The following is a 27,603-nucleotide window of genomic DNA, read 5'->3' on the forward strand; positions in this document are numbered from 1 at the left end:
CAGATATGACAATCCAGAACTGTTGTATTTCATCCCTATTTATAACGGCGGGACCTAACTGTTATCTAATACCACTGCCATTAGTAATTGCAAAATTGCAGCCGGTAGGTAGATGTTACTTCAAAATTTTAAAGATTACCACCAAATTTACTTAATAGTGAGAAAAAGGTTAGATCACCCTTGTTCACTTCTTTGACATAAAAGAACCAAACCATGTACCAATTAACACATTTAAATTATTCTTTCATGAATCTTAAGCTTCTGTGTTTTTCCTTATTGGATGGATTATAAACGTATGCTTTGTGGTGATTCTAATGTACATTTTAACTATCTTTTTTATAAAAACATGCTTTCATTCACGGCCGTGAAAATACTTAAGATTTGGTCAAGCCCTTGCCTAAATGAGTGTTTTTCATTCAACACGCCCCCTAGAGCTATCACATTATGGCGAAACTTTTACCGGTTCCTCTTCCGGGCTGAAGAACAGTGCGCTCACAGCGAACAACAGGAAAACAACACCACCAATGAGAGTAACTAAAATGTACGTTCAAAAAAGTACGGTTTAAAATGCAACGGATCGTTGTCTCATCATCGTCAAATAACCACTTACCTGTCCTGACGGATATTTTCTGCGCAATCATTCGGCCACCAATTACGGCCAGCCCGGTGCAGATAGCGTGCCCTATCACACCGCCGAGGATGACGCCGTACACATTTTCGCGGGCACTCAGGATTATCGTGGTCAGCTGGGACCGGTCGCCCCACTCCGCCAAAAAGGTCATCGTGAATGCCTGCATGAGGATTCTTAGCAATAGATTCATAGCAGAACGTTGCTTGTTCTTGCGTATCACACCGGTTTCAGCGTCCTGGATTAGTGTGGCCGAGGTTTCCTTTTCCAGCTGTTAGGAAATGTAAAAAAACAAACTTTTAATCTTAAAATTACAAACAAGCGTGGTAAAGCGGAGAATACAGTAAGCTGTCTTTAGGTCAATATGAAAAGCAAAAAGCAACAGAGAAGCAATTAGAGGTAGGTACTTGCAACAGAAAATAGTAATGAGAAGCAACCTGAATAATCGTGTGGGAAATTTTGTGCTTTTAAGTAAAATTTGTCTCAAAGTGCTGCAGTGATTGCAAGTTTTTTATATTACACGCTTGCAAAGTAAAACTTTGCAAATCAAAGTCTTACCATAGCAACCCATGTGATGATGATTGCGTTGCGTGAAGCAATAGCGTTAAGCCTTTTATCAAATAACACATTTTGGTATTTTACGTGTTCTGTTATCAGACCCTCCCTCAAGACGTTGCAATCAAGGATTTTTTTACTAAGGAAAATTGAGGAATCATATAGGGTTCTAAGTGAGAAGCGATCTTGGTGTTATTTTTTTATTCAACCGAATAGGAAAAATTTGAAAATGTACTAGAAATAATTTTAATGCGGCTTCTGACAATTTGACAAAGGATAATTATCAAAAGTAGGTACAGCAAAATAATGTCCGCATGAGCTGCAACTTCAACCAATCTCGCGAATCGCGAATCATTGTTTGTCGTGAATGTTTAGATAACTTTGATAACGACCATTTTTTGGACAGTTGACAAGCCATAGGCTGCCATGCTTTCAGAAATGGAAAATAAATGCCACCGAACCGTTAACAATTTGGTTTTAAAAGCGAACATTTGTTATTATAAGAGCGAAGAAAAGTGTCTGAACAATGAAATTTTTAGAAATATTTGCGTATTACATATGCCGTGAATCGCATATCAGTCCCATATGGAAATTCATCAATCGGAGAAAACAGTGATGAAAGCTATGATCATGTTTATCAAGATAAGAAAAATATCGCATGACATATCGTTATTAACTTGACTCAAGAATATGTATTACAATGTTTTTAATACTTTTGTAGTACTATACAATAAAAATATAATATTTTTGTACAAAAAAACAACAATGGGACTGATATGCCTTTATTTTGCATGACAGACTGTAAAATAATTGCATATCAGTCCCGCTATGACCTAGAAACCGGTTTACGGTGTAACTGTCAAAGTTGATTATTTCGCTTAAAGTGTTGTTTATTCAAAAGTTTTAATAACTCCTGAAAAATGTCCTCGTTAAGTTTTCTTAGAACGTGTTATGCTTACGATGATAGTTCCGATGAAGATTGTGTTGGTTTTGACTCGAATGATTTTGAACGGTTTTCATGTCGCGAAACAATAATTGAAAAGTTTTGGTCATGTTTTGACAATTCATCAGTTTCAGCCGGTGAAATTGAGAAAACTGGTGCAAGTGTTGTAGCAGAAGAAAATGTCGACGAATCTTTGGGATTGGATTATGATTCAGATGGCAGCTTTTTTAAAAACAAACATGTCCAGACATCGTCAAAACCAACCAGAAAGCGTACTAGAAAAGAAATTAGGAAGTTGGATAAGGCGAAAAAACGGCGTCTTGCTCATTATGCTATAAGACGAAACTAAAAAAACAATTTTGGATTGAATTACCAGAACAAAACCAGTGAACGCATATTTGATGAACGATCTGTGATGTTTCCTAACATTTTATCTATAATAAGAGTAAATATGAGTAAATAAAGTACGTAAGAGTTGATAAAATTGTGTTATCATTCATTTGAGCTTTAAAGTATGGGATATATTATATCTTCTTCCTGCGGCCACCGCTGTGGGACTGATATGCGATTACTTTTAAGATGGGACAAACTGACCTGATATTTTTTTTATATTTTTTGAAATGAAACTAGCAATTTTTTTCTTACAACCTAAAGAACAATGATAACTAATACTGTTTAGCCATTAAACTCAAAATTACAAAAAATACATATGGGACTGATATGCGATTCACGGCTAGGTATTGAGCCTCGATATTAAACTTTATAAAGTCTATCTTTTCAGAATTAACAGACGCAGAAAAAAACAACGAACGTGCAAGGAAAGGAAAGCTGTCACAGGCAAGGACTGAAATAAAGGGCAAACGCCAATATTTAAGTGAAACACTAACGATGTCAGAAAAAGAAAAGAAAAATTGCAATTGACTAGATGCACCCAGAGTTTCTACAGCTATCGAAACGGTGTGGTTGATAAAACCCCGAACGGAAACATTCAAATCCATTTAGGCGATTTCAATGCGAAAATTAGCTGAAACAACACGAATCTTGAGCGCGTCATGGGACATCACAGTCTGCGAAAAAGGCGCGAAAACGTTAAACTGATCACCGAGTTCAGTGGTAATAACAGCGTGGTGATTGGTGGATCACTCTACTCCTATCGACCACCAGATATAAGGTCACACTAGTTTCCCGCTTCGGACAAATGTGAGCAGAAAACTAAATTGACCACAACTGCATGTGTATTGGCTAAAAACGTAGAAAAAACCTCCTAGCTGTAACTATGCAACAAATGCAGCGCCGATATTGCATCCGACCATCACTTTGTTATCGCTGAGATCTTGTTGCGCGTCACACGTGTTCAACGACGGGTGGAGAAAGTTGAATGTCGTTACGACGTCCATCGGCTGGAGAATCCTGATGTGAAAAAAAGCTTTGTCCAACAAGTTGAGTCCCGAGCTTCGGAGTTGCATGGATGGAAGCATTGAAGAGCAATAAACCGGCATCAAGAACGCTTTTATTACGACTACTGATGAAACCATCGGCAAAGTGCACGGCCGGTGAAGGACTTGGACGGAGGATGATCGATGAGCAAACGAAGAAGCGCGAAAGTTAAGCGTGTACGATCCAGAGCGGCTAAGACAGCTAGAGGAACTAGAGAGAGAGGAACTAGATGTACGTTCTTGTCAAACAACCCGGACAAGTTGGCTGGCTATTGGCATCAATTGATTGTCAAGATTTGGGATACGTAACGACTGCCGGAGTGGAAAAACAGGGTTATTCGCCCTATCTACAAGAAAGGCGATAAGCTGGATTGTGAGAACTACCGAACGATCGCTAATGCCTAAACACCGCCTACAAAGTGCTTCCCCAAGTCATCTGCCATTGACTGCCAATAGATTCGTGGGAAGTTATCAGGCCGCCTTAATGAAGGGTCGGTCTACAACATGCGGCAGATCCTGCTGTAGTGCCGCGAATTCCGAGTCACCACGCATCGCCTGTTCATTGTTTTCAAAGTGGCATATGACACGATCCGCATAAACCGACCTTTGGAAAATTCTGGATGAAAACGGCCTTCCGAATGAGCTTACTAGACTTATCGTGGCTACGATGGATGGGATCCAGTGCTGTGTGAGAATCTTACAAGGATTGTCGGAAGTCGGACTCATTCGAATCTCGCAGAGGACTTCGACAATGAGATGGTTTTTCCTACCTGTTATTCAACATTACATTTGAAGATGTTATAAGACGAGCGAATGGAAATACCGGACACGATTTTTATTAAATCCAGTCAATTTATCTGCTTTGCCGACGACGTGGATGCTGTCGGCAGAACATTTGAGGAGTGTAACATAAGTTGACGTGTTCTTAATTACAGTGCATTAGCACTCCTTATTTACCACTACATACATAGAACAAGTGAAAAAAATGGTTCGCTAACTTTGTGATCCCTAGAGTATTGTACAGTGATAACGGATCCCAATATTCGTCCAAAGAGTTCGCCGACTTTAGCAAATGCTGGTCATTCAATCATGTCATGTCTAGCCCTCACTTCCCAAGAAGTAATGGTCTTGCAGAGCGTTTCGTTCAAATTGCCAAAGCCTTGCTAAAAAAGTGCACGGAGGATGGTTCTGATGTTCAAATGACGCTACTTCACATGGGAAATACGCCAAGAGATTCCAAATTACTATCACCAAGTTTGAGGTTCATGAGCCGTACCTTACGTTCAAACATTGCAGCTACCACCGAATCACTGAAGCCGCGACTGGTTGATGAGGTTTCACAAAATCTGCATCACAAGAGCGAGAGAAGCAAAAGATGTACAGCGATAAGGGATTAGCTACTCCGGCGACATTCAGAACGGGCAGGAACAATTCACGTTTATGGAAAAGAGGAACGGTTCTCAAGGAACTTTAACAACCAAGATCTTACAAAGTTCAATTGTCCGAAGGACCCGTATTGAGAAGGAATATTCGTGATATTAAAGCAGCTAAAGGAATACTCGCAGATACACAGAAGGATACAGATCCACCTCTTTAAAACAATAACCCTGGACCCACAGAAGAAAAATTTAAATCCAATGAAGCAGACATACCAGCAAACCATCAATCGGATCAAGCAGCAATCAATGATGGACCGACGTTTACGAGAAGCGGACGTTTTACGAACTACGGACTCCACAAACAGTTGCGGTCGAACAATCAGAGCCCACGTACAAAGTGCACATTGTACAAAACGCTAATTAGACCGGTTGTCCTCTACGGACACGAAATTTGGAAACTGCTAGAAGGACCTACGAGCACTCGGAGTTTCGAACGGCGGGTGCTAAGAACCATCTTTGGCGACGGCCAAGGGAACTGTGTATGGAGGAGGCGAAGAATGAACCACGAACTCGCGCGTCTTTACGGCGAACCCAGTATTCAGAAAGTGGTTAAAGCTGGACGAATACGTCGGGTAGGACATGTTGCTAGAATGCCGGACAACTATCCTGCAAAAATGATATTTACATCGAATTCAGAGAAAAACAAAACGAAGAGGGATGCAGCGAGAGAGGTGGAAAGACCAGGTGGAGCGAGATCTGGCGAGCACTGGGTACCCGCCAAACTGGAGACCAGCTGCCATGGACCTTCTAATTCGGAGGAATTATGTTACGCAGGCCTAGTCATAAGACGTGTGATTTATATATTTTGGAGAGGCGTCACGCGTACTCTATTGTTGGACTTTTACGGCAAAATCAAATGGAAAGTGTCCAAAATAGATGAGGCATAGCGCTTGTCCAATAGACCTAAGTCCCTAAAAAAAGATGCTTTGTAAAATGCGGAAATTAGCGTGGCATCAAGGTGCTATAAGACAATGCTAAACCAGATCCAAGAGAATATCGGTGCTACTTACCGGTCCCAATGGGACGGATTTAGAAAAGACGGACATCGATATTTGTGAGTTGTGACAGAAACTATATATTAGCACATTTGCGTCTTCTGAGTTTTTCAGCTTCATCCCTTTACGAATAATGCATTTTCCGCAATTTTTCGGAAAACTGTTACTATGAAACAACGTATTTAACTATTGGAATATGAAGTGTAACTATTCAGCTAACGCGGCTCAACTTTTCTCCTTTTTAAGTCAAGCGACCGATTTTAGATAGTCTTTTTACCAAAAGCTTTCACCTCCACAATTGTGTGGGCTAATGCTTAGGGTTCTAAGAAATTTTATTGGTGTGGTGGGAAAAAACACTTTGAAAATACGAATCATGAGCTTTTTTTGATTGTTTTTTTATGATAAAATAGTCATTAACTTTACCGCATCGTTTTTCCTGTGTTGTCCTACGATGGCGATGTAGACTTTGGGACAGATCCAGCACCGATGGATGTGCACTGTCGAGGACGAAGCACGATTAGCTGGTGTTCGTGGGGGTTAGAGAACGGCAGCCTAGGACCGACAGTATTGGAGGTGGAGGACCATAATTCGTTCGAAGCAGTCTCAATAACGGACTGTCGGTAATAAAGCAAAGTAAAGTAAGTAAGATCGACACGCGCCCTAGAAAAGTGACGGATGGAGCTACCCAACGAAGTGAAACTACGATATGGAGCAATCGGAAGCTTCCTACCGGAAAAGGAAACCATTCGCCATTCAAAAACTATGTTCGGTTTACAAGAAACAAAACCCTTTTTCTTCATTTAAACGTTCCTCTCCCCCTTGTCGGTTCGCCACTTTTGTCCCTCAGTCATTTTTACATCAGTTTTCTCTTTTTTTGCTTATTTGAACTTCCCCCGTTGACGTTGGCAACCCGACTCCCATCCTTTTCGGATCCCCCCTTGTCACCCAGAAACATATCGTTCCGGAAATTCAAATAATGCAAGACCAGGCCAGTCCTGCTCGTTGTGATCCGTATTTTGTTTATTTGGTCGTACCACCTTAGCTAGAAAAATTTGAAAAAGTATGGGACATGTATTGCTCTATTTGCTGTATATACGGCGCACACTCGGTTTACACTAAATGCTACACAAAGCGCACTCTATGCACAAATGACTGTGAACTGGGAGTGCGTCCTAACTACAGGAGATAGATGCTTAGTTTTGCGATTTTATTAATAATAAATAGACCTATAGCTGCCCCATACATAACTTTTTCAGATTTTGTTTGACTGAGGTAGTACAGTTGAATAAGTAACGAATCATCCCCTGTGCTGATTTCCTTATTTTAAGAAACATGCATTTTTAATGAAGAGCAGTCTATGCGTTCCGGAATTATGGAGATGCATTCAAATACACCTTCGGACCTTTTTTTAATCTTCCAGCTACTTACACATCTGATTTCTTCTCGAGAATTCCCATGATGCAAGAACCAAAGCTTTTTTTCTCATTTGGACTCAATTTTCAGACCATCCCTCCTTTTCAGCTCACCCATTTTGGTCGACAGTCACTTATACATCTGTTTTCTCCCGGGAAATCCCTACATCGAAATAACTGTTTTACCTTATTTTTGACCCCTCCCCTCTTGACACTCAGCCACTTATAGCACTGCTAACGGACTGAATGCAAGAGAAATGCACCTTTTTTCACCTCCCAATCTTTCCCCTTCATACCTGTTCCTAATCTGTTTGGATCCTATCAAAATCTTTGTTTCATTGCTTTCTTCTACCGTTCCCTGCGTTGATTGTAAAAAACTACTACTACAGAAAATTAATCCACCAGTCCTGATCCGCTCAAGCCAAGTTTTGTAAAAAATGGTCCAGGCATTTCGGAGTTACGGTGGAGCACATATCCTTACTTACTTATTTTAGCGGCAGAGAGTCGGGGCGGCTCTTGCCGTATCAAGGATACTCCTCCATTGCACTTAGTGCTGCGCTACACGTCGCCAATTCGTTGCACGTCTCCACACGCAAGTCGCCTTCAACCTGGTCGACCTGGCATCCTTGCGACGTGCCCGGCCCACCGTAATCTCCCAACTTTCGCCAGGTGTACGATGGGGATCTCTTCAAGCAGCTCCTCCTGTAGCTCGTGATTCATACGCCTCCGCCACTCTCCGCTTTCCGTTTGAACTCCGCCAAAAATAGTCCGCAACACCTTTCAAGCAAAGTTATTGTCTCAAGTCCGTAGAGGACTACCGTTCTGATTAGCATTTTGTACATTGTCAGCTCCCAGATCGAAGCATCTGGCGGAGGGAAAAGTAGGCTCTATTTCTAGCTTGAATGCGCCATAGGATCTCCTTACTCGTATTATTGTCGGCGGTGACCAGAGATCCCAAATACGCGAACTCATCAACCACTTCCAGTTCATCACCATCAATAGTCACTGTTCATGGGAGACAAACGTTGCTTTCTCTGGGGCCTCTTCCTACCATATGTTTGGTTTTCTACGCATTGATTTGTAACTCTATTCTCCTAGCTTCCGTTTTTAGTCTGGTGTAGGTTGCCTCTGCCTTTCCAAGGTTTCTAGTAATGATGTCGAGGTCGTATGCGAAGGCTAGGAGTAGGCTCGCCGGATCACACCTTCAATAGCGATATTGAATAACATACAGGACAGCCCATCCCCTTGCCGCAACCCTCTGCGTAATTCAAAAAAACCAGAGTGTCCCCGAAACGCGCACGTAGCATATCACTCGCTCCAGAGTAGCTTTGATCAGCCGCGTCAGTTTGTCCGGAAAACCGTACTTGTGCATGATCCATTATCCACACATATGCATTCTCACGAATTCTTTACTGTATTTAGATTTAATATGGAATATTGGGTTGTGCGTTTTCGATTGAGAATGAAATAGTGGTGTATGAACTTCTAAAATAATGCACAAGCGGCGTGCAGTATATCGATGGCATGCCGAAATTTTTCAGATGAAGCCAAAACTACGACGTTTCTAAAAGCCAATTTTGGCATTTACAAGTCAAGCGGTTAAACGTTTCTGAAAAAAGCTTTAATTCAAGTGGAAAAAACAACCGTAAAAAGTTGTCTATTTCCGCGATTTGAAAGTCTTAATCAACGGTTCATACTTGGACTTTATTGTTTTTTTTTCACAAATCATGCCGTACATATAAAAAAAACAATAAACCAAAACAAAATGGGAAAGACAGCACTCCTGCCGATCTTTTGAACATAGGAAGAGAACGCGGTCACCTTACGCCAGTTGCTGGATAAAATTAGAGAATTTAATTTGCAGACTAGGGCTGTCTAACCGGTAGTACCGGTAGTACCGAAACCGGTAATACCGACCAATTTTTGGATACCGAAATACCGGTTTTGGCAAAGAAAAAAACCGGTATTTCCGGTATTTTCTAATACCTTAATTTTTTTCAAATTCCTTATTCGAAGAAGAACTAAGTTTGATGGAAGATTGTAAAACTCATAGCAAAACAACTTGGTGTTAATGCTGCCGACATTCTGCGACTACCAACAATGAAGAAGGTGAAATTGTAGGTCAAATAATTATAGCTGTTGAACCCGTTTAAGGCACAGTAGAGCATCTTAGCCGTAAAAAAGTAGTCAGACGTCGCGTTTCAATTTATTTTTGAACAACTTGATATTTAAAAGCCACCAAATTTTTCGAAGTTCTCAAATAACGAATTTAGGCAACAAGATCAGGGCCCAGCAACGTCACTTATAAGTGATTTTTCAAATCACTACTCAACAATGAAGTGATGAAGCTTTAGTTTCGACTGAAACAACGCCTCTCCGTTTTAAAACTGGCTTCAATCAGCCTCAATAAAACGGTTTTCACTTTATAATGTCGACCGATTTTAAAGTTTCGTTTGTCAAATCAAATGTCCATCAAATATTCAGTAGAAGGCTAGCAACTTTGAATGCAATTTAATTGAATTTAAGTAACATTTCCGACAATTTAGCGAATATTATAATTAACCTACTCAACATTGACAAATCGTGCCTGACTGTCAATCGTAGTCACTTGAAATAGTCACTAACTTCAGCTGAAGCTTACTTAAAACGTTCTGTTCATCACATGAAACAAATCGCTTCATTCACTTCACTTCATTTCACTTCATCAAGTCAGCTTCATTTATTTGTTTCGAGGATGCCGAGCCCTAGTCAGAATACGGGAATGTTTCCGCTTTTCGGGCAATCTTGCCATTAAAGGATCTGCCAGGAAAGACTTTGGAATATTTTTCAAGTATTTCGAGTGATACATTGATCAAAAAAGCAGATAAAATTTCCAAGCTCTGCGAATAGTGAGATTGATAATAGAGAAGAGAAGATATTTGTGAACGCTGATAAAGAGGATGACGCTATGCAAGGGTTCTGCTCTGGAGATGCAGGAAAATTCGTGAAGAGACAATAGGAGTCTGGGGCATTTAATATGCTGGAAGCTTCATTACCGGGACATTTAAAAATAGTTAAAAGCAGGTTTCCCTACTATAAATTTGAATAAATGAAAGAAAAATTCCTGATGCGCTTAGAGCCGTTTGTCAGACTTCGATGAAAGCAGAAATTTTCGTTGGAAGCGCTGGCAATAAAATCTAGCAAGGGAAATAAATCACTAAGCGTATTATATCTGCTTAAATTCTACTTTGCTAAGGAACAATACTGAAACTAAAGATTGAAAATAGAGACATTTACTGAAAAATATCGACATTTCTATTGATTCCGAATAATCTGCCAATACCGGTTTTTTACCGGTACTACCGATATTTTCTACGCCAATACCGAAATACCGGTTTTCACCAAAAGCACTCAATACCGACAGCCCTAATTTTAGGGCAGTGTACGATTCAGTAAAGCGTGTTACGGCGGATTACGACTGAATGTGATTTTCCAACGAAAATGATTAGGCTGATACATGCCAAATATTAATAATAGTTTATGAACAGTATTGAGCATAAAATATTGTAAAAAAAAATCTTTGAAATGTCTTTGGTGAAAAAAAAAGATATTGTCGTGCGACAAACCACTACCTAACATTTGTACATATGTTTACCAATCGCTGGAAAATGAGATAACCGAAATTTTAAAATACCATTTAAATATATATTTATTTAGATAAGATAAACAGCACCGATATTGAGAAGGTTGAGTTGTATGTGTAAGCGAGATTTTGACGTGCGTAAAAATGTTTTGTGATTTATATGATTCGTCATAATTGGATGCAAGCAAATACCGAACAAACGAAGTATTATCTACTGACGATCTGCTCTAATATTATCGACAGAGTTTAATACATGTAAGCAAGAAATGGAGCACGTGCAAAAAACCTGGTTTTTGTAGGAGGGATATTGCCAGTAGCGGGTGTAGTACACAGTAAGTTACAGATTTTGTCTAATAGGGTAACATGAAAGTGACGCATGTTAAAATAAATAGACGTGATTAATGAACAATACTGATTGAATGTAGTTGTAGTGATTGGCGAAAATGAAACAAAAACCAACCTAAACAAAAATGCAGATATATACGAATGCGTGATGCGTTAAAAAACACGTGTGAGCCTACATCTATAGTTCGGTAGAGATTGCTAACCCGTTTGCTTTGGCCGAGAGAACCGATCGAGCCGGAGGTGGTGTCACCTTCCTCGGTTAACCCATTGATCACCGTACCGTTGGCGGTGGTGCCCGCACCGACCGCACCGTTAGCCACGATTCCAGATCGTGCCCGTTGGCGTTGCTCGTACTGTTCGCCGATCGTTACGGCCAGACTCTTGGACGAGCCGCCCTGCTTACTTCTATTAATACTACTAGTGCTATCATTGAGATGATGATTCGATGTTTGCAACTGGGTAGCCGATGCGGACATGCGAATCGCCGGTAGAAAATGCGCCTGAGGCAGATCGCGATGGAGCGAGTGGATCGATCCGTTCAGGGTATTTCCGCCGGTACGGTCGGGCGAGGAAAGTGCGTTGCTACTAGTGTCGTGCTCGTTCAGAGGGACCAGCTCGACTGTTTCCTTCCGATTACCGTTCATCGAGCGCATCAACTAAGGTGTTGGGGCACGCAGACACAGACAGGCAGGAAATGTCCAGGAAGAATATAGGAAAAAGAAAAGTTCATATAGTTCGGTTTCGTACAACAGTATAGAGTGCTGTGAGAGAATTGTTGTTTTTTAAGGAAAAGTAGGATTGTTCTGGACGGGACCATTGTTAGCACAAATCAACATCCGATTGGCAAAGTTATGTACAATATTTCAACACGAAAATAATTTATAACTTGAATGAAGAACACCTAACATAACGATGAGTTAGAAATTTATTTGGTGCTGGAGGGCAAAGATTGTGTAGCAAAATGAGCATAATTTTTTACTAAAATGTTTAACTTAGCTTAACAAATATTGATTTTACAAGAAGCTAAGCGAAATATTTTCTAAAAATTATCATTTTTGGTCAATCTATTTGAGCTCGGAGCTTGGAAATCCATTCTTAATTTGAATTCCTTTGGAAATCTGTAATAAATAAGAATCCCTTCTTGTTGGGGAAATAAAAACCGAAGTAAAAAGGCAGCATTCTCCCAAACAAAAACGACGTTATCATTAATAACATAAAACACAGGTAAAGATAAAGAACCCTCATTGTAAAAAACAGTTCGTTACCAAGTCGATTGTTTTCGTGGAGTTTTTCGTTATCAGTCATCGTATCCTATATTAATAGAAACCTGCTGAATATTAGTCATGATCATGCGGTTGCTTTTGTACAGCAATTGGGTTCATTCAGGGAATGGCATCACGTAGGCTGATTAGCAAAGCCAACTTTTAATACAGTTTTACGCGTATCACGATCCCGAGTCACGTTGACGCGTTTCCAAGATAGGCATATCAGAAGTATGTAGTTGATTATTGATAAAAAATTTACAGCGGGTGAGTAAAGATAGTAGAAACTTAAGCTGGTAAGTGTTTGCAAAGGAAAAAATTATTTACATAAAAAAATATATGCAAAGAAAGGAATTAATTCTAAAAACTATCAGCAAAGTAAAAAACTGATTAGTAACAAATAGTTTAGCAAAATAAATTACTACGTTTTGAAATAGGTAAAACTAAATATTGAGAGAAAGAACAAAAAAAATCTTAACCGATAAGGATCAATTGACCTACCTCGTCCTCCCGTTTTCTGAGATCAGACTGTACTTCCTCCAACTCTTCGGCGGCTTCTGTGGCAGACATGTAATAACCCTCCTTCAGCATTTTCAATCCAAACAGAGCAAACAACGCCGTAGAGATATAGTACGTATACACCCTGGGAATGATGGTCGCGGCCATGCCGAATACGGCCGACAGCACCGTCATCAGGGCAAGCGCTGCAATGGCACCGCTAAACACGGTTAGCCGGGGATGACGCATGGCCATGATAGCCGCAATGAAGAACGTTTTATCCCCGAGCTCGGATACGATAATCACCGAGAAGGACGCAACGAACGCATGCACAAAACCGACATCCGAATTGAAGAAGCCGCCGTTTTTCTTCTCCGTTGGGCTACCGCTGCTCTCGACATCCGGTTTCTGAAACAGAAAAACCAAACGTTTGCGTTAGTGTCATAAAGCATTTATTTTGCCAATATTTTTATTCGACCGTGAAACAGTGATTTTAATTCCTGTGTAACACGTTTTTCTAATTTCAAGGTTGTATTTACCCACAGTTTATCAAACTCAAATTACAAACGTAATAACGCATATCAAACTGACAGATTGTATCATTGTTTCAACAAAACATTCGTATAGAACACCGCTGCGGCGGTACTATTATTTTATCTCGACTATCTCATCAGTATTACGTACTAACTGAGACAAGTGCTAATCAGTGCAATGCAAACATGCAGACAACAATTTAAAGCAAGTAAAGGGAAAGTACCATTCGGCTATAACCAGATTATAGTGTACTCACATTAAGTTCGGTCACCATTGAAATGTCCTCCTCGGGTAGTTTGTTCGCACCTACGCCTGCCGTATCCAGCAGGCAAAGAATGACCATGTAGAACAGACAAAAGTACGAACAGTTGACCATCAGTCGGACAATGTTGCGTATCAGAAATTTATTCATTATGCTTTTTCCGGACATCTTGGTGCTTGGAACGCCGACAATTTATGTAATGGATACACTGTACTTGCGTCAATTCCTAAACGACTCCTTGCCCTCCCAATGTTCACTTTAGAATGCTTTAATAACTTTTTTCCTTAGCCTACGTCAGATATGACTGCGCAATGGATTGTCGTATACAGAGGTAACTTCACTGAAGCAGCAGATAATTTAGTGATCGATTCTGAACACAGGAATATATCGAATATATAAGAAAACGATTAGCGCAAGTGCTGGTAGACGATTAACTTAATATTGATACACAGAAAAGAGTTTTATTAGTCGCGACGAACGCGAACACAACCTTTGCAGTGCGTACGAAATACGACCGAGATAAAGGTGAGAAAACAGAACAGAACAGGGATGCGGTGACGTTGACGTTTCATGATGGTGAGTTTTGACGTTTGCATGCTTCGTCAGTACGTTCAGAACGGTGTACACTATAATGCCCTTTCACTTTTCAAGCTACACTGAAACTTGCGATTGGCAATTTATCTAAACGTTTTATTTATAACTTAAAATAGCGTTTTAACCGTTTTAACGGTTCCAACAAAGGTACAAAGTTACCATCTGCTTTTTAGGTTATGATTTTAACGATTTTAATTATTTTCATCTCAGAAGTGACAAAGTTTCCTCGCCGCAACAGGTGCGGCTGTTCATTGCGTTTGCATGCAGCATGCACCTAGACCAAGATGATGTCTTGAAAGTAAAAGCACGTAAAAGCTTAAGAATTGGTAGGAATTCGCGAAATCGGCTTTATGGTAGCTCACGCCATTGACGATCAAACTTTGGTGGAGTACAATCTGAAACCGAACAATAGTGCCGTGAAAATCGTTCTCTTCAACAACTCTACAGGAACAAACCCGGTTCGAAAGCGTCTTATAACTTCTTAGAGGCCTGTAAAATTGGTGGTAATGACTACAGACAGTAGATAATCTACAGACGCGCAAAGAGCGTGGCATAAAACACCAATCGAACAAAGTAAACAAACTTGTGTTTCGTATAGGCAGGGAAGACTTAGTTTTGTAATCTACCTGAGATGTTAAAACTTTAATTATTGATTTACTAAAAACATATGGATTAGTTACCTTCGATATATCATATAATGCTTTAAAAAATTCAATTGGCTTGTTCACTTTGCAAAATATGCGTCGTAATTCGCGAAGTTCCATGGAACATACCAGGTGATTCACGCAACTTACTGCTGATTATAGGAAGATTGATCCAATTCTGACTAGTTGCCAAAACTGTTTAAATAATATAAACAAAAAAAGTGTTGCCGAATTGGTAATTTTTCTCTTTGCGCGTCTGTAGATTATCTACCGTCTGTAGTAATGGCTAGTAGCCCAAGACCTAATTGAATAGAAACGCCTGCTTAAAACAAAAACAGTACAAACTATCCCAGCTCTATGCTAAACGACAACGGCTAGCAGATCCTACTTAGGGCGATTAGAGAATATTGGTTAAAACCCCATTCAAAGCGTTCGAAGACACCAGCTAGCCTGTTGTCGTGGCCTCTATTTTTGGACATGCTTTTAATTTCACTCAATAACCTTCTAGCGAGAACCAGACGATCAACAGCGGCTAGTACACTGGCCCGATCAAATAGAAAATGCACGCTGTAAAAATTACCAATAGTGAGTTACCGACCGTTGGCCGGTTTTTCTCGAACATCACCAACGTACACTCTCTACGGAGTGCGGATATTGACTCGGACCACTACCTAGTAGCAGTACATGTGCGCTCAAAACTATCGACGGTTTATACCTCGCGACAAAGTCGCCCTCCTCGGCTAAACATTCGGCAACTAGACAACCCGCGAACTGCCGAAAACTTCGCGCGCGTACTGGATGAAGCTCTGCCTTCCTCTGTGAAGCTAGATGCTTCGACCCTCGAAAACGGATAGAGTAGGATACGCTCAGCCGTCAACGAGGCTGCAACCGCGGTGCTAAGTGTGGAAACCTCGAGTGCACGAAATGATTGGTTTGAGGGGGAATGCCAAGAAGCGATACAGAGGAAAGAAAGAGCTTGGGTAAACTATCTGAGCATATCAACGAGAGAAAATTTAGCCAAGTATCGACGAGCGAGGAATGAGTTGACCACGATTCTGAGGAGGAAAAGCGCCATAAGGAGGACAGAGATCGTGAGGAGCTTGAACAACTATTCCGGGCTAATGACACCCGCAAGTTTTACGAGAAGATGAACCAAACTAGCAAGGCCCACACACCAAAACTTGGCATGTATAGGGACGAGGGAGGGGATCTAATCACAAACGAGCGCGAAGTGGTCGACGGGTGGAAGCAGTTTTTCGATGAGCACCTCAGCTCTCCCAGATTTTGTTACGTCGTCTATCCTCAATAGCAAGAGAATTCGTAAGGGCAGTATCAGGCGGGCTTTTTGGGGGCCCGTGCTACTACGGATCAAATTTTTATTCTCCGATAAACCTTCAGAAATGTCGAGAATACAACGTGCTCACGCATCATATTTTCGTGGATTTCAGAGCAGCATATGATACCGTTGAACGCGAACAGCTATGGCACATAATGCACGAGTACGCTTTTTCGGACAAACTGACGCGACTGATCAAAGCTACTCACAAAGCGAGTGATGTGCTACGTGCGCGTTTCGGGGACACTCTCAAGTCCTTAAGAATCGCACAGAGGGTTGCGGCAAGGGTATGGACTGTCCTGTATGTTATTCAATATCACTATTGAAGGTGTGATCCGGCGAGCGCATTGGCGGAACTAGCGCTCATTTCTAGGGGGGGCTATAGCCCCAGAATTTTTTTTCGACCGTTTTATTGGACGGCCAAGTCAATTTTTCTAGGGGGGGGCTAAATCTCTCCTAGGGGGGGCTTAGCCCCCCCTAGCCCCCCCCTAGTTCCGCCAATGGTTAAGATGCGCCCAAGACTCTCCGTTGTGAACAACATTCGGTACCGACGCCAGCCTCGGTTAGATCTCGCGCGGCTGAAGCAGCCAGACGTCGCCGCAAACTACGCGCATTCACTCGAAGCTGCACTGCCGGAAGAGGACGAGCTGGACGAAGCCCCTCTCGAGGACTGTTGGAACACTATCAAAACAGCCATCAACAGTGTAGCGGAGAGCTCCATCGGGTATGTGGCCCGGAATCAGCGGAACGATTGGTTTGACGATGAATGTAGGAGGGTGATGGATGAGGAGAACGCTGCGCGGGCGGCCAAGATGCGCAGTGCCACACGTCAGAACGTGGAAAGACACAAACAGAAGAAGATGCAGCGAAACCAAATCTTTCGGGAGAAAAAGCGCAACCTGGAAGAGCAGGAATATGCAGAGTTGGAGCGGCTGCATCGTTCTCAGGAAACGCGGAAGTTCTACCAGAAACTGAACGGATCCCGCGAGCCGAAATGTGTCGGGATAAGACTGGCAGTATTCTGACGGACGATCGTGAGGTGACGGATAGGTGGAAGCAGCACTTCGACGAACACCTGAATGGCGCCCAGGCGGAAAACCATGGCGGCGGGGAAAGCGATTTCGACGGTGCAACAAACGGGGAAGAGGTGCCAACCCCAACGATAGGCGAAGTTAAGGAGGCCATCATGCAGCTAAGGAACAACAAGTCAGCTGGAAAAGATGGCATCGGAGCGGAGCTTATTAAAATGGGACCAGAAAAGCTGGCCGTTTGTCTGCACCGACTAATTGTTAGAATTTGGGATACGGAACAGCTACCGGAGGAGTGGAAAGATGGGGTTATCTGCCCGATCTACAAAAAGGGCGACAAGTTGGACTGTGAGAACTATCGAGCGATCACCGTTCTCAATGCCGCTTATAAAGTGCTGTCCCAAATCATTTTCCGCCATCTATCACCAATTGCGAATAGATTTGTGGGAACTTATCAAGCCGGCTTGGTCGAAGGTCAGTCTACAACGGATCAAATATTTACACTGCGGCAAATCCTCCAAAAGGGCCGTGAATACAGAGTTCCCACGCATCATTTATTCGTTGACTTCAAAGCCGCATATGATACCATCGACCGGAAAGAGCTATGGAAAATCATGGACGAGAACAGCTTCCCCAGGAAGCTCATCAAACTGATTAAATCTACGATGGATGGTACACAGTGCTGTGTTCGGATTTCGGGTGGATTGTCAAGTTCATTCGAATCACACAGAGGGCTTCGTCAAGGTGATGGTCTTTCATGCCTGCTGTTCAACATAGCGCTACAAGGTGTTATGAACCGAGCGGATATCAACACGCGGGGCACGATATTCAACAAATCTAGTCAATTCGTCTGCTTTGCCGATGACATGGATATTATCGGCAGAACATCTGTGGCGGTGGCTGAACAGTACACCAGACTAAAGCGCGAAGCAGAAAAGATTGGGTTGAAGGTAAATACGTCTAAAACAAAGTACCGAGGCTGAACGACACCGCTTGGGCAGTAGTATATTGATCGACGGCGATGAGTTTGAGGTAGTCGATGAATTTGTCTACCTTGGCTCACTGGTAACGGCGGACAATGATACCAGCCGTGAGATTCGGAGGCGTATTATCAGCGGAAGTCGTGCTTACTATGGGCTCCACAAGCAATTGCGGTCGAGCAGACTAAGTCCCCGTACAAAGTGCACCCTGTACAAGACGCTTATTAAGACCGGTTGTTCTCTACGGGCATGAAACATGGACAATGCTCGAGGAGGACCTGCGAGTGCTCGGAGTTTTCGAACGACGAGTGCTAAGAACGATCTTCGGCGGCGTACAGGAGAACGGAGTATGGAGGCGGAGGATGAACCATGAACTCGCTCAGCTCTATGTCGAACCCAGTATCCAGAAGGTGGCTAAAGCTGGACGGATGCGATGGGCAGGGCATGTTGCAAGAATGCCGGACAACTACCCTGCAAAGATGGTGTTCGCCTCAAATCCGGTAGGAACAAGACGACCAGGAGCGCAGCGAGCAAGATGGTTAGACCAGGTGGAGGGAGATCGAGTACTCGGTGTCCGAGGAATTGGAGAGCGGTAGCCCTCAACCGAGTTACATGGAGAAATTTTGTTCAACAGGCTTTGTCTTAGGACGGCAAGCCACCTAAGTAAGTAAGTAAGGAAATCCAACGACGCATTCAAGCTGGAAAGCCGTTTCGATCAAGGAGCATACGCCGCCGCACAAAGCTGATGATGTACAAAACGCTAATCAGACCGGTAATCCTCTACGGACTTGAGACAGTAACTTTACTTACGGAAGACATACGTGCTCTAACCGTATTTGAACGAAAGGTGTTGCGGACTATTTTTGGCAGAGTACAAACGGAAAGCTGAGATGAATCACGAGCTACAGGCAATGCTTGGAGAAGAGATTCCCATCGTATACCTGGCGAAAGTTGGGAGACTACGGTGGGCCGGTCACTTCCCAAGGATGCCGGACGACGGTGTAGTGAAAACCGTGCTAGATGGCTCGACCAGGTTGAAGCCAACTTGCGTGTGTCGAGACGCGCAACGAATTGGCGACGAGTAGCCCAGGACCGAGTACAATGGAGAGGAATTCTTGATACGGCAAGAGCCACCCCGGCTCTCGGCTGAATAAGTAAGCAAGAGTTACCAATTTATGATTCAAATTGCTTGAAGGTACGGTTTTCCGGACAAACTGACGCGGCTGATCAAAGCTACTTCGAAACGAATGATGTGCTACGTACGCGTTTCGGGAACACTCTTGAGTCCCTTTGCGCGCAGAGCGTTGCGGCAAGGGTATGGACTGTCCTGTAAGTTATTCAATATCGCTATTGAAAGTGTGATCCGGCGAGAGGATCGATTTTCAGCAAGAGTAGCCAACTCCTAGCCTTCGCAGACAACCTTGACATCATTACTAGAAACCTTGTGATGGCGGGGGCAATCTACGCCAGACTAAAAACGGAGGCTAGGAGGATCGGGTTACAAATCAATGCGTCGTAAACCAAATATGGTAGGCTCACGGAAGACAATTGTGCACTTGCCGTATTTTAACGTTATAGCGGAGAACGGTGTAGGCGTATTTCATTTGGACCACGAGTCGGTTGAAATTAAAATGAATAAATAATACAATAGAGTAGAGTACAGTAGAGAGGAATTCTTGACACGGATGCGGCAAGCCACCCGGCTCTCGACTAGTAGAAGTAACAAGTAAAGTGCCCATATTCCCATATTAACCAAATCTTAGTCCTACTGATTTATAACGGCTCTAAAACTGTCTAAAAGATTCATAAGTTAACTAAATTTAGCTCCGATGGTGAGCTTATAGCAGTAGCTGAAGCCTGCTTTGAGATCAAGGACAAGGACAAATTGTTCTACAAGCAAGGCATCAAAAATTGGAACGATAGCAAGCAATGAATGTAAAAATAATCCTATATCGCTATAGAAGCAGTATATGTATAAATATGCACTTTATTTACAATTAAAACTGGACAAAGCATATTTACGTAAGTCAATCTTTAATCGTTAAATTATCAAACTCTTTCCACCATTGTAAAAATTCTCGCGCTCGCTGCTTAGGATTATGCTCTCGGCCCGGATTGCGCCAATCTCTAGTTTCAAGCTCAAGAATGCCCGCAATCGTTTCCTGATTTGATAAAAGAAATAAAAATTATGAATGTTTGATTAGAAATGGTTAGGAGAAAAATTGGCTAACTTACCGAAGCAAATGTTACCGGAAACGCCTCCTGGTCTTCAATAACGTGCGCAAACCCGGACTCCAGATTGAAGCTAACCCAAAAATAGGGCAAACCTTTCGGAACGGTACGCCTTACCTCCAACCCTTGGATGTTGTGCAGTTTCTTGTTCATGGCCCATTCCGTTTCGGACTCGAGTATTGCCTTTTTGAAATAGAACGGTGCCATTTCGTAGTCATCGGCTGGAACGCACTGCACGTAGGTGTGCGGATTGCGATTGATGTAGCGTACAGTTTCAAAGAAGACGACTTCCTGTTTATGAGCGGAAAACATGCGCTTTAAAGCCTTGCACGTGTCCACCAGCTCACGATGAACGTCCTCGTCCATATGGGTAAGAGCAGCACAATGGACCACGGGAACCACCAAACAATGCTTCGGCTGAAGCGCTTTCCAACTTGGAACTGCCAAAAAGACATTTTTTCCCATGGTTATTACATGTTCGTGCAGGAACTGATCGGAATTTATGCATCGTTCGCATTCTGCTTGGGCCCGCGAAAGCTTATTCATATCACGAACAATTTGCTCTTCGTTCAATTGACCTGAAGAGGATGAACTTGCTTTCCCATGGTCAAAAATATTTTCCAAATTGCTTGCTTCGCGGTCCAGTTTGGCAGAGACCTTGAAAAATTGGGCGTCCATATCAGCATTTTCTTGGCGTTCGGAGCGGAACTTATCCGCTAAATCGCCAGGGGGAAGATTCTGCTGGTAATGCCGTCGCTTTCGGTCTTGTCTTGCGCTATCATCGCTTGGTTTGCTACGTATCGTATAACGCATATCCTCCTCTTTTTCGACAGTTTTCATTGTTGTTTCGGTTTGACCGCTTTCCTTGATTTGAGTACGATGTAACTTTGCCGCTTCAAGCTTCTCCTTAAGACTCTTCGCTAGAGCTGCATTTCCCATTATTTCAGCTTTGATAATTTTTGCTCCAAGATCGTTCAACTGCTGATCGCTCATAAACAATCCATCTTCATGCACTACATTTGAACTAGCAGCCGCAGGTTGTTCCCTTCTGTCTTGTGGTGGTTCTCTGTTGGTTTTTCTCCAGCCACCACTGCGGCTAGCGTCTTGTCTAACGGTACCGCTTGACCATCTGGTATCCTCGTCGTCATCCTGGGGTCGTTGAAAACTAGGCAAACCACTACCTCCATTCCTCCAGTGCGGGTTTAACTCACGCACGTTGGTTTTGGGATTGTATTGCTCAACTGTTGGCGTCTTTTCGTCTTTTTTAGGTTCTTTACTGTATGTAGGTACAAGCATCGAATTCATCCAATCCTCCCGTTCTAGTCTAGGTTTTTGGGTAGATGCCGAACTCGTCGAGGGTAAAACCTTCTCTACCCATTCATCTCTTTCAGCGGAAGAATAATCGGAGCTGTTAGTGCTACTCCGCCGGTCGCGTTTCTTGTGCTTTTTATTTTTCTTGTGTTTCTTCAACTTTTTTACCTTTTTACTTTTCTTCTCTTTTTTATGTTTCTTCGTAATTTTTTGTTCGGAATCTGTATCACTATCCGACGAACTATGAGCCATTATTTTATTGGAATTTTCGCTGCACAAAACCGACAAAATTACGCACAAGCTGCAAAATGATGGAAACAAAATTTCTGTTTACTTTCGCTAAAGACGCCCGTTTTTCTCTGTCTGACGCAGAGATGCCAGGTGATTTTTTGAAAAGTCTTCACGAATCAAGGAAAAATGTCTTCATTTGTCTGCTTTCGGCTTTCCGCCCATTTAAATTGCATGGTGAAGACATGTCTTCACATGTCTTCAAGTGCACGGAGCGAAAAAGCTCCGGTTTGTTTCAAACAAAATAATTGTTGTTTTAAGCCTCAATAAAATATTTTTATAACAACCTGAAAATATTGTTGTTTCCAAACGAGATTCTGTTTGAATCAAGTAAATAACAGTTTTGAATTAAAAGTAAAGTATTTTCAAATTTGAAGTTGACATTGATGTAACAATAAATATTTTCATTTCAATCATACATTTCAGTTTGAAACAAAACGAAATTTTTGTTTATGCGTAAAACAACCATAAATATGGTTGAAACTACATTTTTATTCTCCGTGTGAAGACATTTCACTTTTTTGTAACCAAAATGTCTTCAAAATGAAGACATGTCTTCACTTCTGGCATCTCTGGTCTGACGCAAGGCCCGACGTCTGCATATAGCAGAGGTGCCAGATTTCAATAAAAAAAAGTATATTTGAAGATAGAATTAACAAAAGGGCGAATGTCGCAAGCGTAAACAAACCGAGTGAGGGTTGGTTTTCCTATCCTGGTCCAGCAAAAAATAACTCTCACCCGTTTTGTTTACATTTGCGACCTTCGCCCTTTTGTTAATTCTATCTAGATTTATTTAATTTTAGTGCTAGAAAAGCTGAAACCGCCGAAACCGCTGAAACAAACTAAATAGCGAAATTCTCTTTTTGATAATTTTTTTTAACAAAAGCGTGATTCAAGGTGCGTATGATGAGTTTTTGTTCATGTTCGAAGCTGGTCATTTAGGGGTTCCTAAACATGTCCAGTTATGACACAGAGAAGTTATGACCAAGCCCAAGGTTTGGGCACATTGGTTTGGGTTCCATTGATCTAATCAAGGATCTACCTATTGAATAAATTCTAGTGTGATAAGGTGCCGCACGTTAAGTTTTTGTTCATGGACGAAAATGGTTACTTGTCTGGGTGTTCTCAGGAGTCCTCGGAACTTGTCCAGATATACCCAGATATTGAATTCTAGTGTGATAAGGTGCCGCACGTTAAGTTTTTGTTCATGGACGAAACTGGTCACTTGTCTGTGTATTTTTGGGAGTCCCCGGAACTTGTCCAGATATACCCAACATGGAGCTAGGTACCGTGTACCCCCGTTGGTATGACCTTCTTTAATCTGAACATTTTTAATCTGTACCCCGGTGGTATGAATGCGTTCACATTAAAAACCGATCAAGCGTCACACACAATTGACGTTAAAGTTGACCGGTAAATTAAAAAAAAGCAAAAAAATTAATGCGTTTCCTCTTGCACAGGAGCTTTGGCAATATCCCAGTAAACCATTTGGTTTGTATATCTCGATTGCAACTGAGATATACGAAATCATATCTGAACGAAAAAGTTATATTTCACGCCATATAAGAACATATATGTACCAAAGCGGAGGCGATATACATGCGAAAGCTTTGACAATTATTTGTAATTCTTTTTTGCGTAGTTTTTATAACACGCAACTAAATACTCCTGAATATATGATTAAGATATAATCAAATATTGCAATCGTCTATACTGCTTTATAATTCACAGTCATGAATTGTATATGAAGGCACGCACGACTGCAAAACAACTTATTGTTTACTTCGATTTGACATACTCTAATTATTATACAATTCCAATGTGAAATTGACATGAAAACGATTTATTATGAACTTTCTATTACGATTTTGTGTTATCTGGGATAGCTCTGTTGCGGCACAGTCCGTTCGCAGCCACCGCCGCTGGCGGTGGTGTGCAAATCGCAACACTTGTTGTTCATATATTGCATAATAATATCACAGTCCCGTTGGTAACCGGCCCCCCTTACGACGATCACGGAACAAGCTCATATGCAACTTACCTCTCTCCAGCACTCAAAATAGACCATTTTAGTCGAAACTGTCGAGCTCATTTCGTCTTCTACAAACCGAATGTTTAGAATTCGCGCATGTTTGAAATGTTTTCAAAACTTTTGTTTTCGTCAAATCAAAACAACAAGTTCATAGGGTGAGCGTCTTGCGCATATGTGAAAATGAATAGAGTTACCAATTATTTAGATTAAAAACGAACTCGCCCAATCTGAACGAGCTGTTTTTCATATTAGCGGGGGTTGAGTGTAGTTGATGTGACTTCGATTGATCTAGTTTTTAAATTCTGGCGGTATTTAAGGTGTCGCATGATAACTATTTGTTCTTGTTCAATACTGGCCATTTCCCATAGCGATAACTTAAGCCGGAATATTTCCGGTTAATCCCAATACAGCGCAAGACTCCTAAATTGATCGCCAGTGACTAATGAGCATATGTTGCATAAAAAATCAATACCGGTTATGTTTTACGTTCATTTTGGAAGTCTCATTGAAGATTTTTATTTATTTTATATGAACAATCTTAAGCCTGGTATCGACCTGAAAAGAAATGGGCAAAAAGATAGGCCAAGAAATGCTAAAGAAAAGATTTTCCGTTTGCGATTTCTATACCGGTATGGACCTCACAAGAAATACTGTTTCATTTTCAGATGGCGCAGTTTTACATGCAAGTGAATTGAAACGTCACTTTTCCGTACGGAATAATATCCGGCGCAATTTTTACCACAAGAAAAAATGACAGATAATTGCTTGCCTTGCAGTTGTCAAAATTTCTTCGGTAAATAGTAAGATTTTTTCTTGAGCTGTTTTCTTTTCAGCTGGATACTAGGCTTTAAAGGGCAGATCAAAACATCAAAAAGGCGTAACTTAAAAGTTAATCGATCGATTTTTTAAAAATTGGCTTAGGTGTAAGATACACCAACAACCAAACCATCTGAGCATTTACCGGTTGAAAGGCCTATTTTATATTTTAATGACGGTATTTTGAACATCGTGGATTAGTGACCATCTCATGTCTCTCAGAGGCCAAATGGCCGATTGTCTGTGCTGGACAAGTTCCTTCGAAATCTGTACCTACTTGGATCAGGTAAGAAAATCTCTCCGAGGCCCGGAAGCAGCCATATGGCCTCTGAGACATATGAGATACGGTCACTAATCGCTGTTTTGTCGAGTGCTGATGTTTTTTGATATGCAGCATGACATATTTTACCGATACTGAAACGTCCCCCTATGGGAACCGATTCCGGATTCATATATTTAATGTCATTTGTGTTCCAGAGGACAGAGTCCCATTTGCTAATTCCGCTGGCAACTCTGATGCTAACAATTTTTCAACTTTTTATCAGTGGACCACAAATTCCGTTCACAGTACCAATTCTCGCCACCGTCGAGGCGTTTGGCGCTGGCAATTGTATCGATCAGTAATGCCAGAGATCACGATGTTTGTTACAGGCAGTTGTTGAAGATTTTTGTTAAATTTATTTTCTTGTAAAGCCATGACCAAAATCGATAAACATTATTTCTAGAATATTTTCATTGCCTTCTGTGCCTTTTTACTCAAGTTTTTGTTACACACAAATGCAAAGAATGTAAGCGATAATAATGTTTTTTTAGTTTTCTGCGTTTTGGAACACATTGGAAACACTGCTTCTTCAGTAAACTTTCGGGAACCTTACAAAATGCGACACGAAGCCAAGAAGAAGATCGCAAAAAAAACTTGATACTGAACTGCCACAGTCGCGAACGGGAGTTTCGATTCGTTCGGTGCGTGATCTCTCGAAAATTCATATCAAAATAATGCTAAATTTGTGTAAAATCTGTGCTACGGTGTTCTAACGTGTTTAATCTTTTTTAACGCAAGTCTGTTTGTTCCGTCGTGAGTGTGATTTGGCCAGAAAAATGTGTTTTAGTTGGCGGTAGTAAGCTTCTGCCGTTTCCCGAGGAACTGAAGATTATTCCTCCCTTTTTCAGTTCGCTGCGTATGTGTATACGTGTGTTGACAAAGTGTTTGACAACTTCTGGGACTGGTTGATGGAGTAGTGGTTCTGGAGCGAATAATGAAAAAATAACGCCATCAGTGAAATCAACAAAGAGTAAATGTGATGAAGTTAAAAATTTTATTTGGCTGAAAGCATCAGGTTGTTAGTTTCTGAGTGAGGCAATAATTTGCAGAAAAAAAGTGTCGATGACGGTGCTAAGTGATCGTGCAGAAGGATATTTTCTGGAGCAATTCTATTGATCTTAAGTGCGTTTTTGTGTAATTACGATGTTTTCCAAGAAGAAGAAAAAGCCGCAGATTTCATTTCCGAGTAATTTTGAGCACCGTGTTCACACAGGATTTGACAAACGGGAAGGGCGCTATGTCGGTCTACCATTGCAGTGGGCTTCAATTGTGGGGAATAACCAGATCCTAAAATCGACTAACCGACCTCTTCCATTGATTGATCCATCGGAGATTACGCCTACGGAAATTTTAGACCTTAAAACTATTGTCCGACCACACCACAACCCAAATTCCAGTGCAGCGTCCACTACTAGCAGTGAGCCCGGAAAATTGGTTTTGCCGAAAACTTCAAGCGTCGCCCGATCTAATTCTTTGCGAAGCTCTAGCCCTCCGAGGGTAAGACGTGGAGATCTACGTGCCAACACCAATGTGCCTCCATCGGTTCCGGAAGAACCGCTACACCTTGCAGGCAATCAGTCTCCATTTCCCTCAACCAACAGCAATTTCCCGTCGATACCAGCCAAACAACATTTCCCCGGCAATTTTCATCATCCCCATCAGCAACCGCATGCAAATCCTTCCTTCCACGATAATCAAACTAATGTGAACTATCTGAACAACACGGACCCGCAAGCTCAGTCCCACGTACATCAGCATTCTCATCAGCAATTGTCATACAACCATCACCATCAGCAGTTGCAGCAACAGCAGCAGCAGTCCGGAGCGCACCATCATCATCTGAATGGAAATGTTGTGGGGCAGCAGCCGACTGTTGGGACCGCCGCGGGCAATAATGGCACCAACGGAAATCACCTTTCCAATCCGGTTGACGTGTTGACCGACGGCGCATTGATGCTGAACAGCATGTAAGTGTAAATTATTAGTTCGAATACTTCATGTGTAACATGCGTAAAATATTTACCTCATTTTGTGTGATAAATTGGTAATTTCTTAAAGCAACAGTTTTATCTGTTGGTCATGAAATCAA

At 41.8% G+C, this 27,603-nt stretch overlaps 3 protein-coding genes across 3 annotated transcripts in view; 1 reads left to right on the forward strand and 2 right to left on the reverse strand.

Annotated features, from left to right (window-relative positions):
• Positions 1–222: 222 nt before the first annotated feature.
• LOC128734715 (uncharacterized) lies at positions 223–14,445 on the reverse strand. Its single transcript, XM_053829030.1, has 5 exons — positions 13,926–14,445; positions 13,139–13,543; positions 11,579–12,031; positions 611–899; positions 223–534 (listed from the first exon to the last, which is right to left on the reverse strand). The coding sequence occupies exons 1-5, from the start codon at positions 14,097–14,099 to the stop codon at positions 443–445; spliced, it is 1,413 nt and encodes a 470-aa protein (XP_053685005.1). The 5' UTR covers positions 14,100–14,445; the 3' UTR covers positions 223–442.
• A 6,095-nt stretch (positions 14,446–20,540) lies between these two features.
• On the reverse strand, positions 20,541–22,319 carry LOC128735271 (CWF19-like protein 2). The gene is made up of 2 exons (XM_053829764.1): positions 20,749–22,319; positions 20,541–20,675 (listed from the first exon to the last, which is right to left on the reverse strand). The coding sequence occupies exons 1-2, from the start codon at positions 22,306–22,308 to the stop codon at positions 20,541–20,543; spliced, it is 1,695 nt and encodes a 564-aa protein (XP_053685739.1). The 5' UTR covers positions 22,309–22,319.
• A 3,829-nt stretch (positions 22,320–26,148) lies between these two features.
• Positions 26,149–27,603, forward strand: part of LOC128733471 (serine/threonine-protein kinase PAK mbt) — a 33,739-nt gene continuing 32,284 nt past the window's right edge. The window contains exon 1 of the mRNA XM_053827078.1: positions 26,149–27,481. Within this exon, the coding sequence (XP_053683053.1) occupies positions 26,658–27,481 (824 nt within the window). The 5' untranslated portion in view covers positions 26,149–26,657. The remainder of the gene's footprint in view (positions 27,482–27,603) is intronic.

Source organism: Sabethes cyaneus, chromosome 2 (assembly GCF_943734655.1).
Source record: "Sabethes cyaneus chromosome 2, idSabCyanKW18_F2, whole genome shotgun sequence".
Lineage (NCBI taxonomy): Eukaryota > Metazoa > Arthropoda > Insecta > Diptera > Culicidae > Sabethes > Sabethes cyaneus.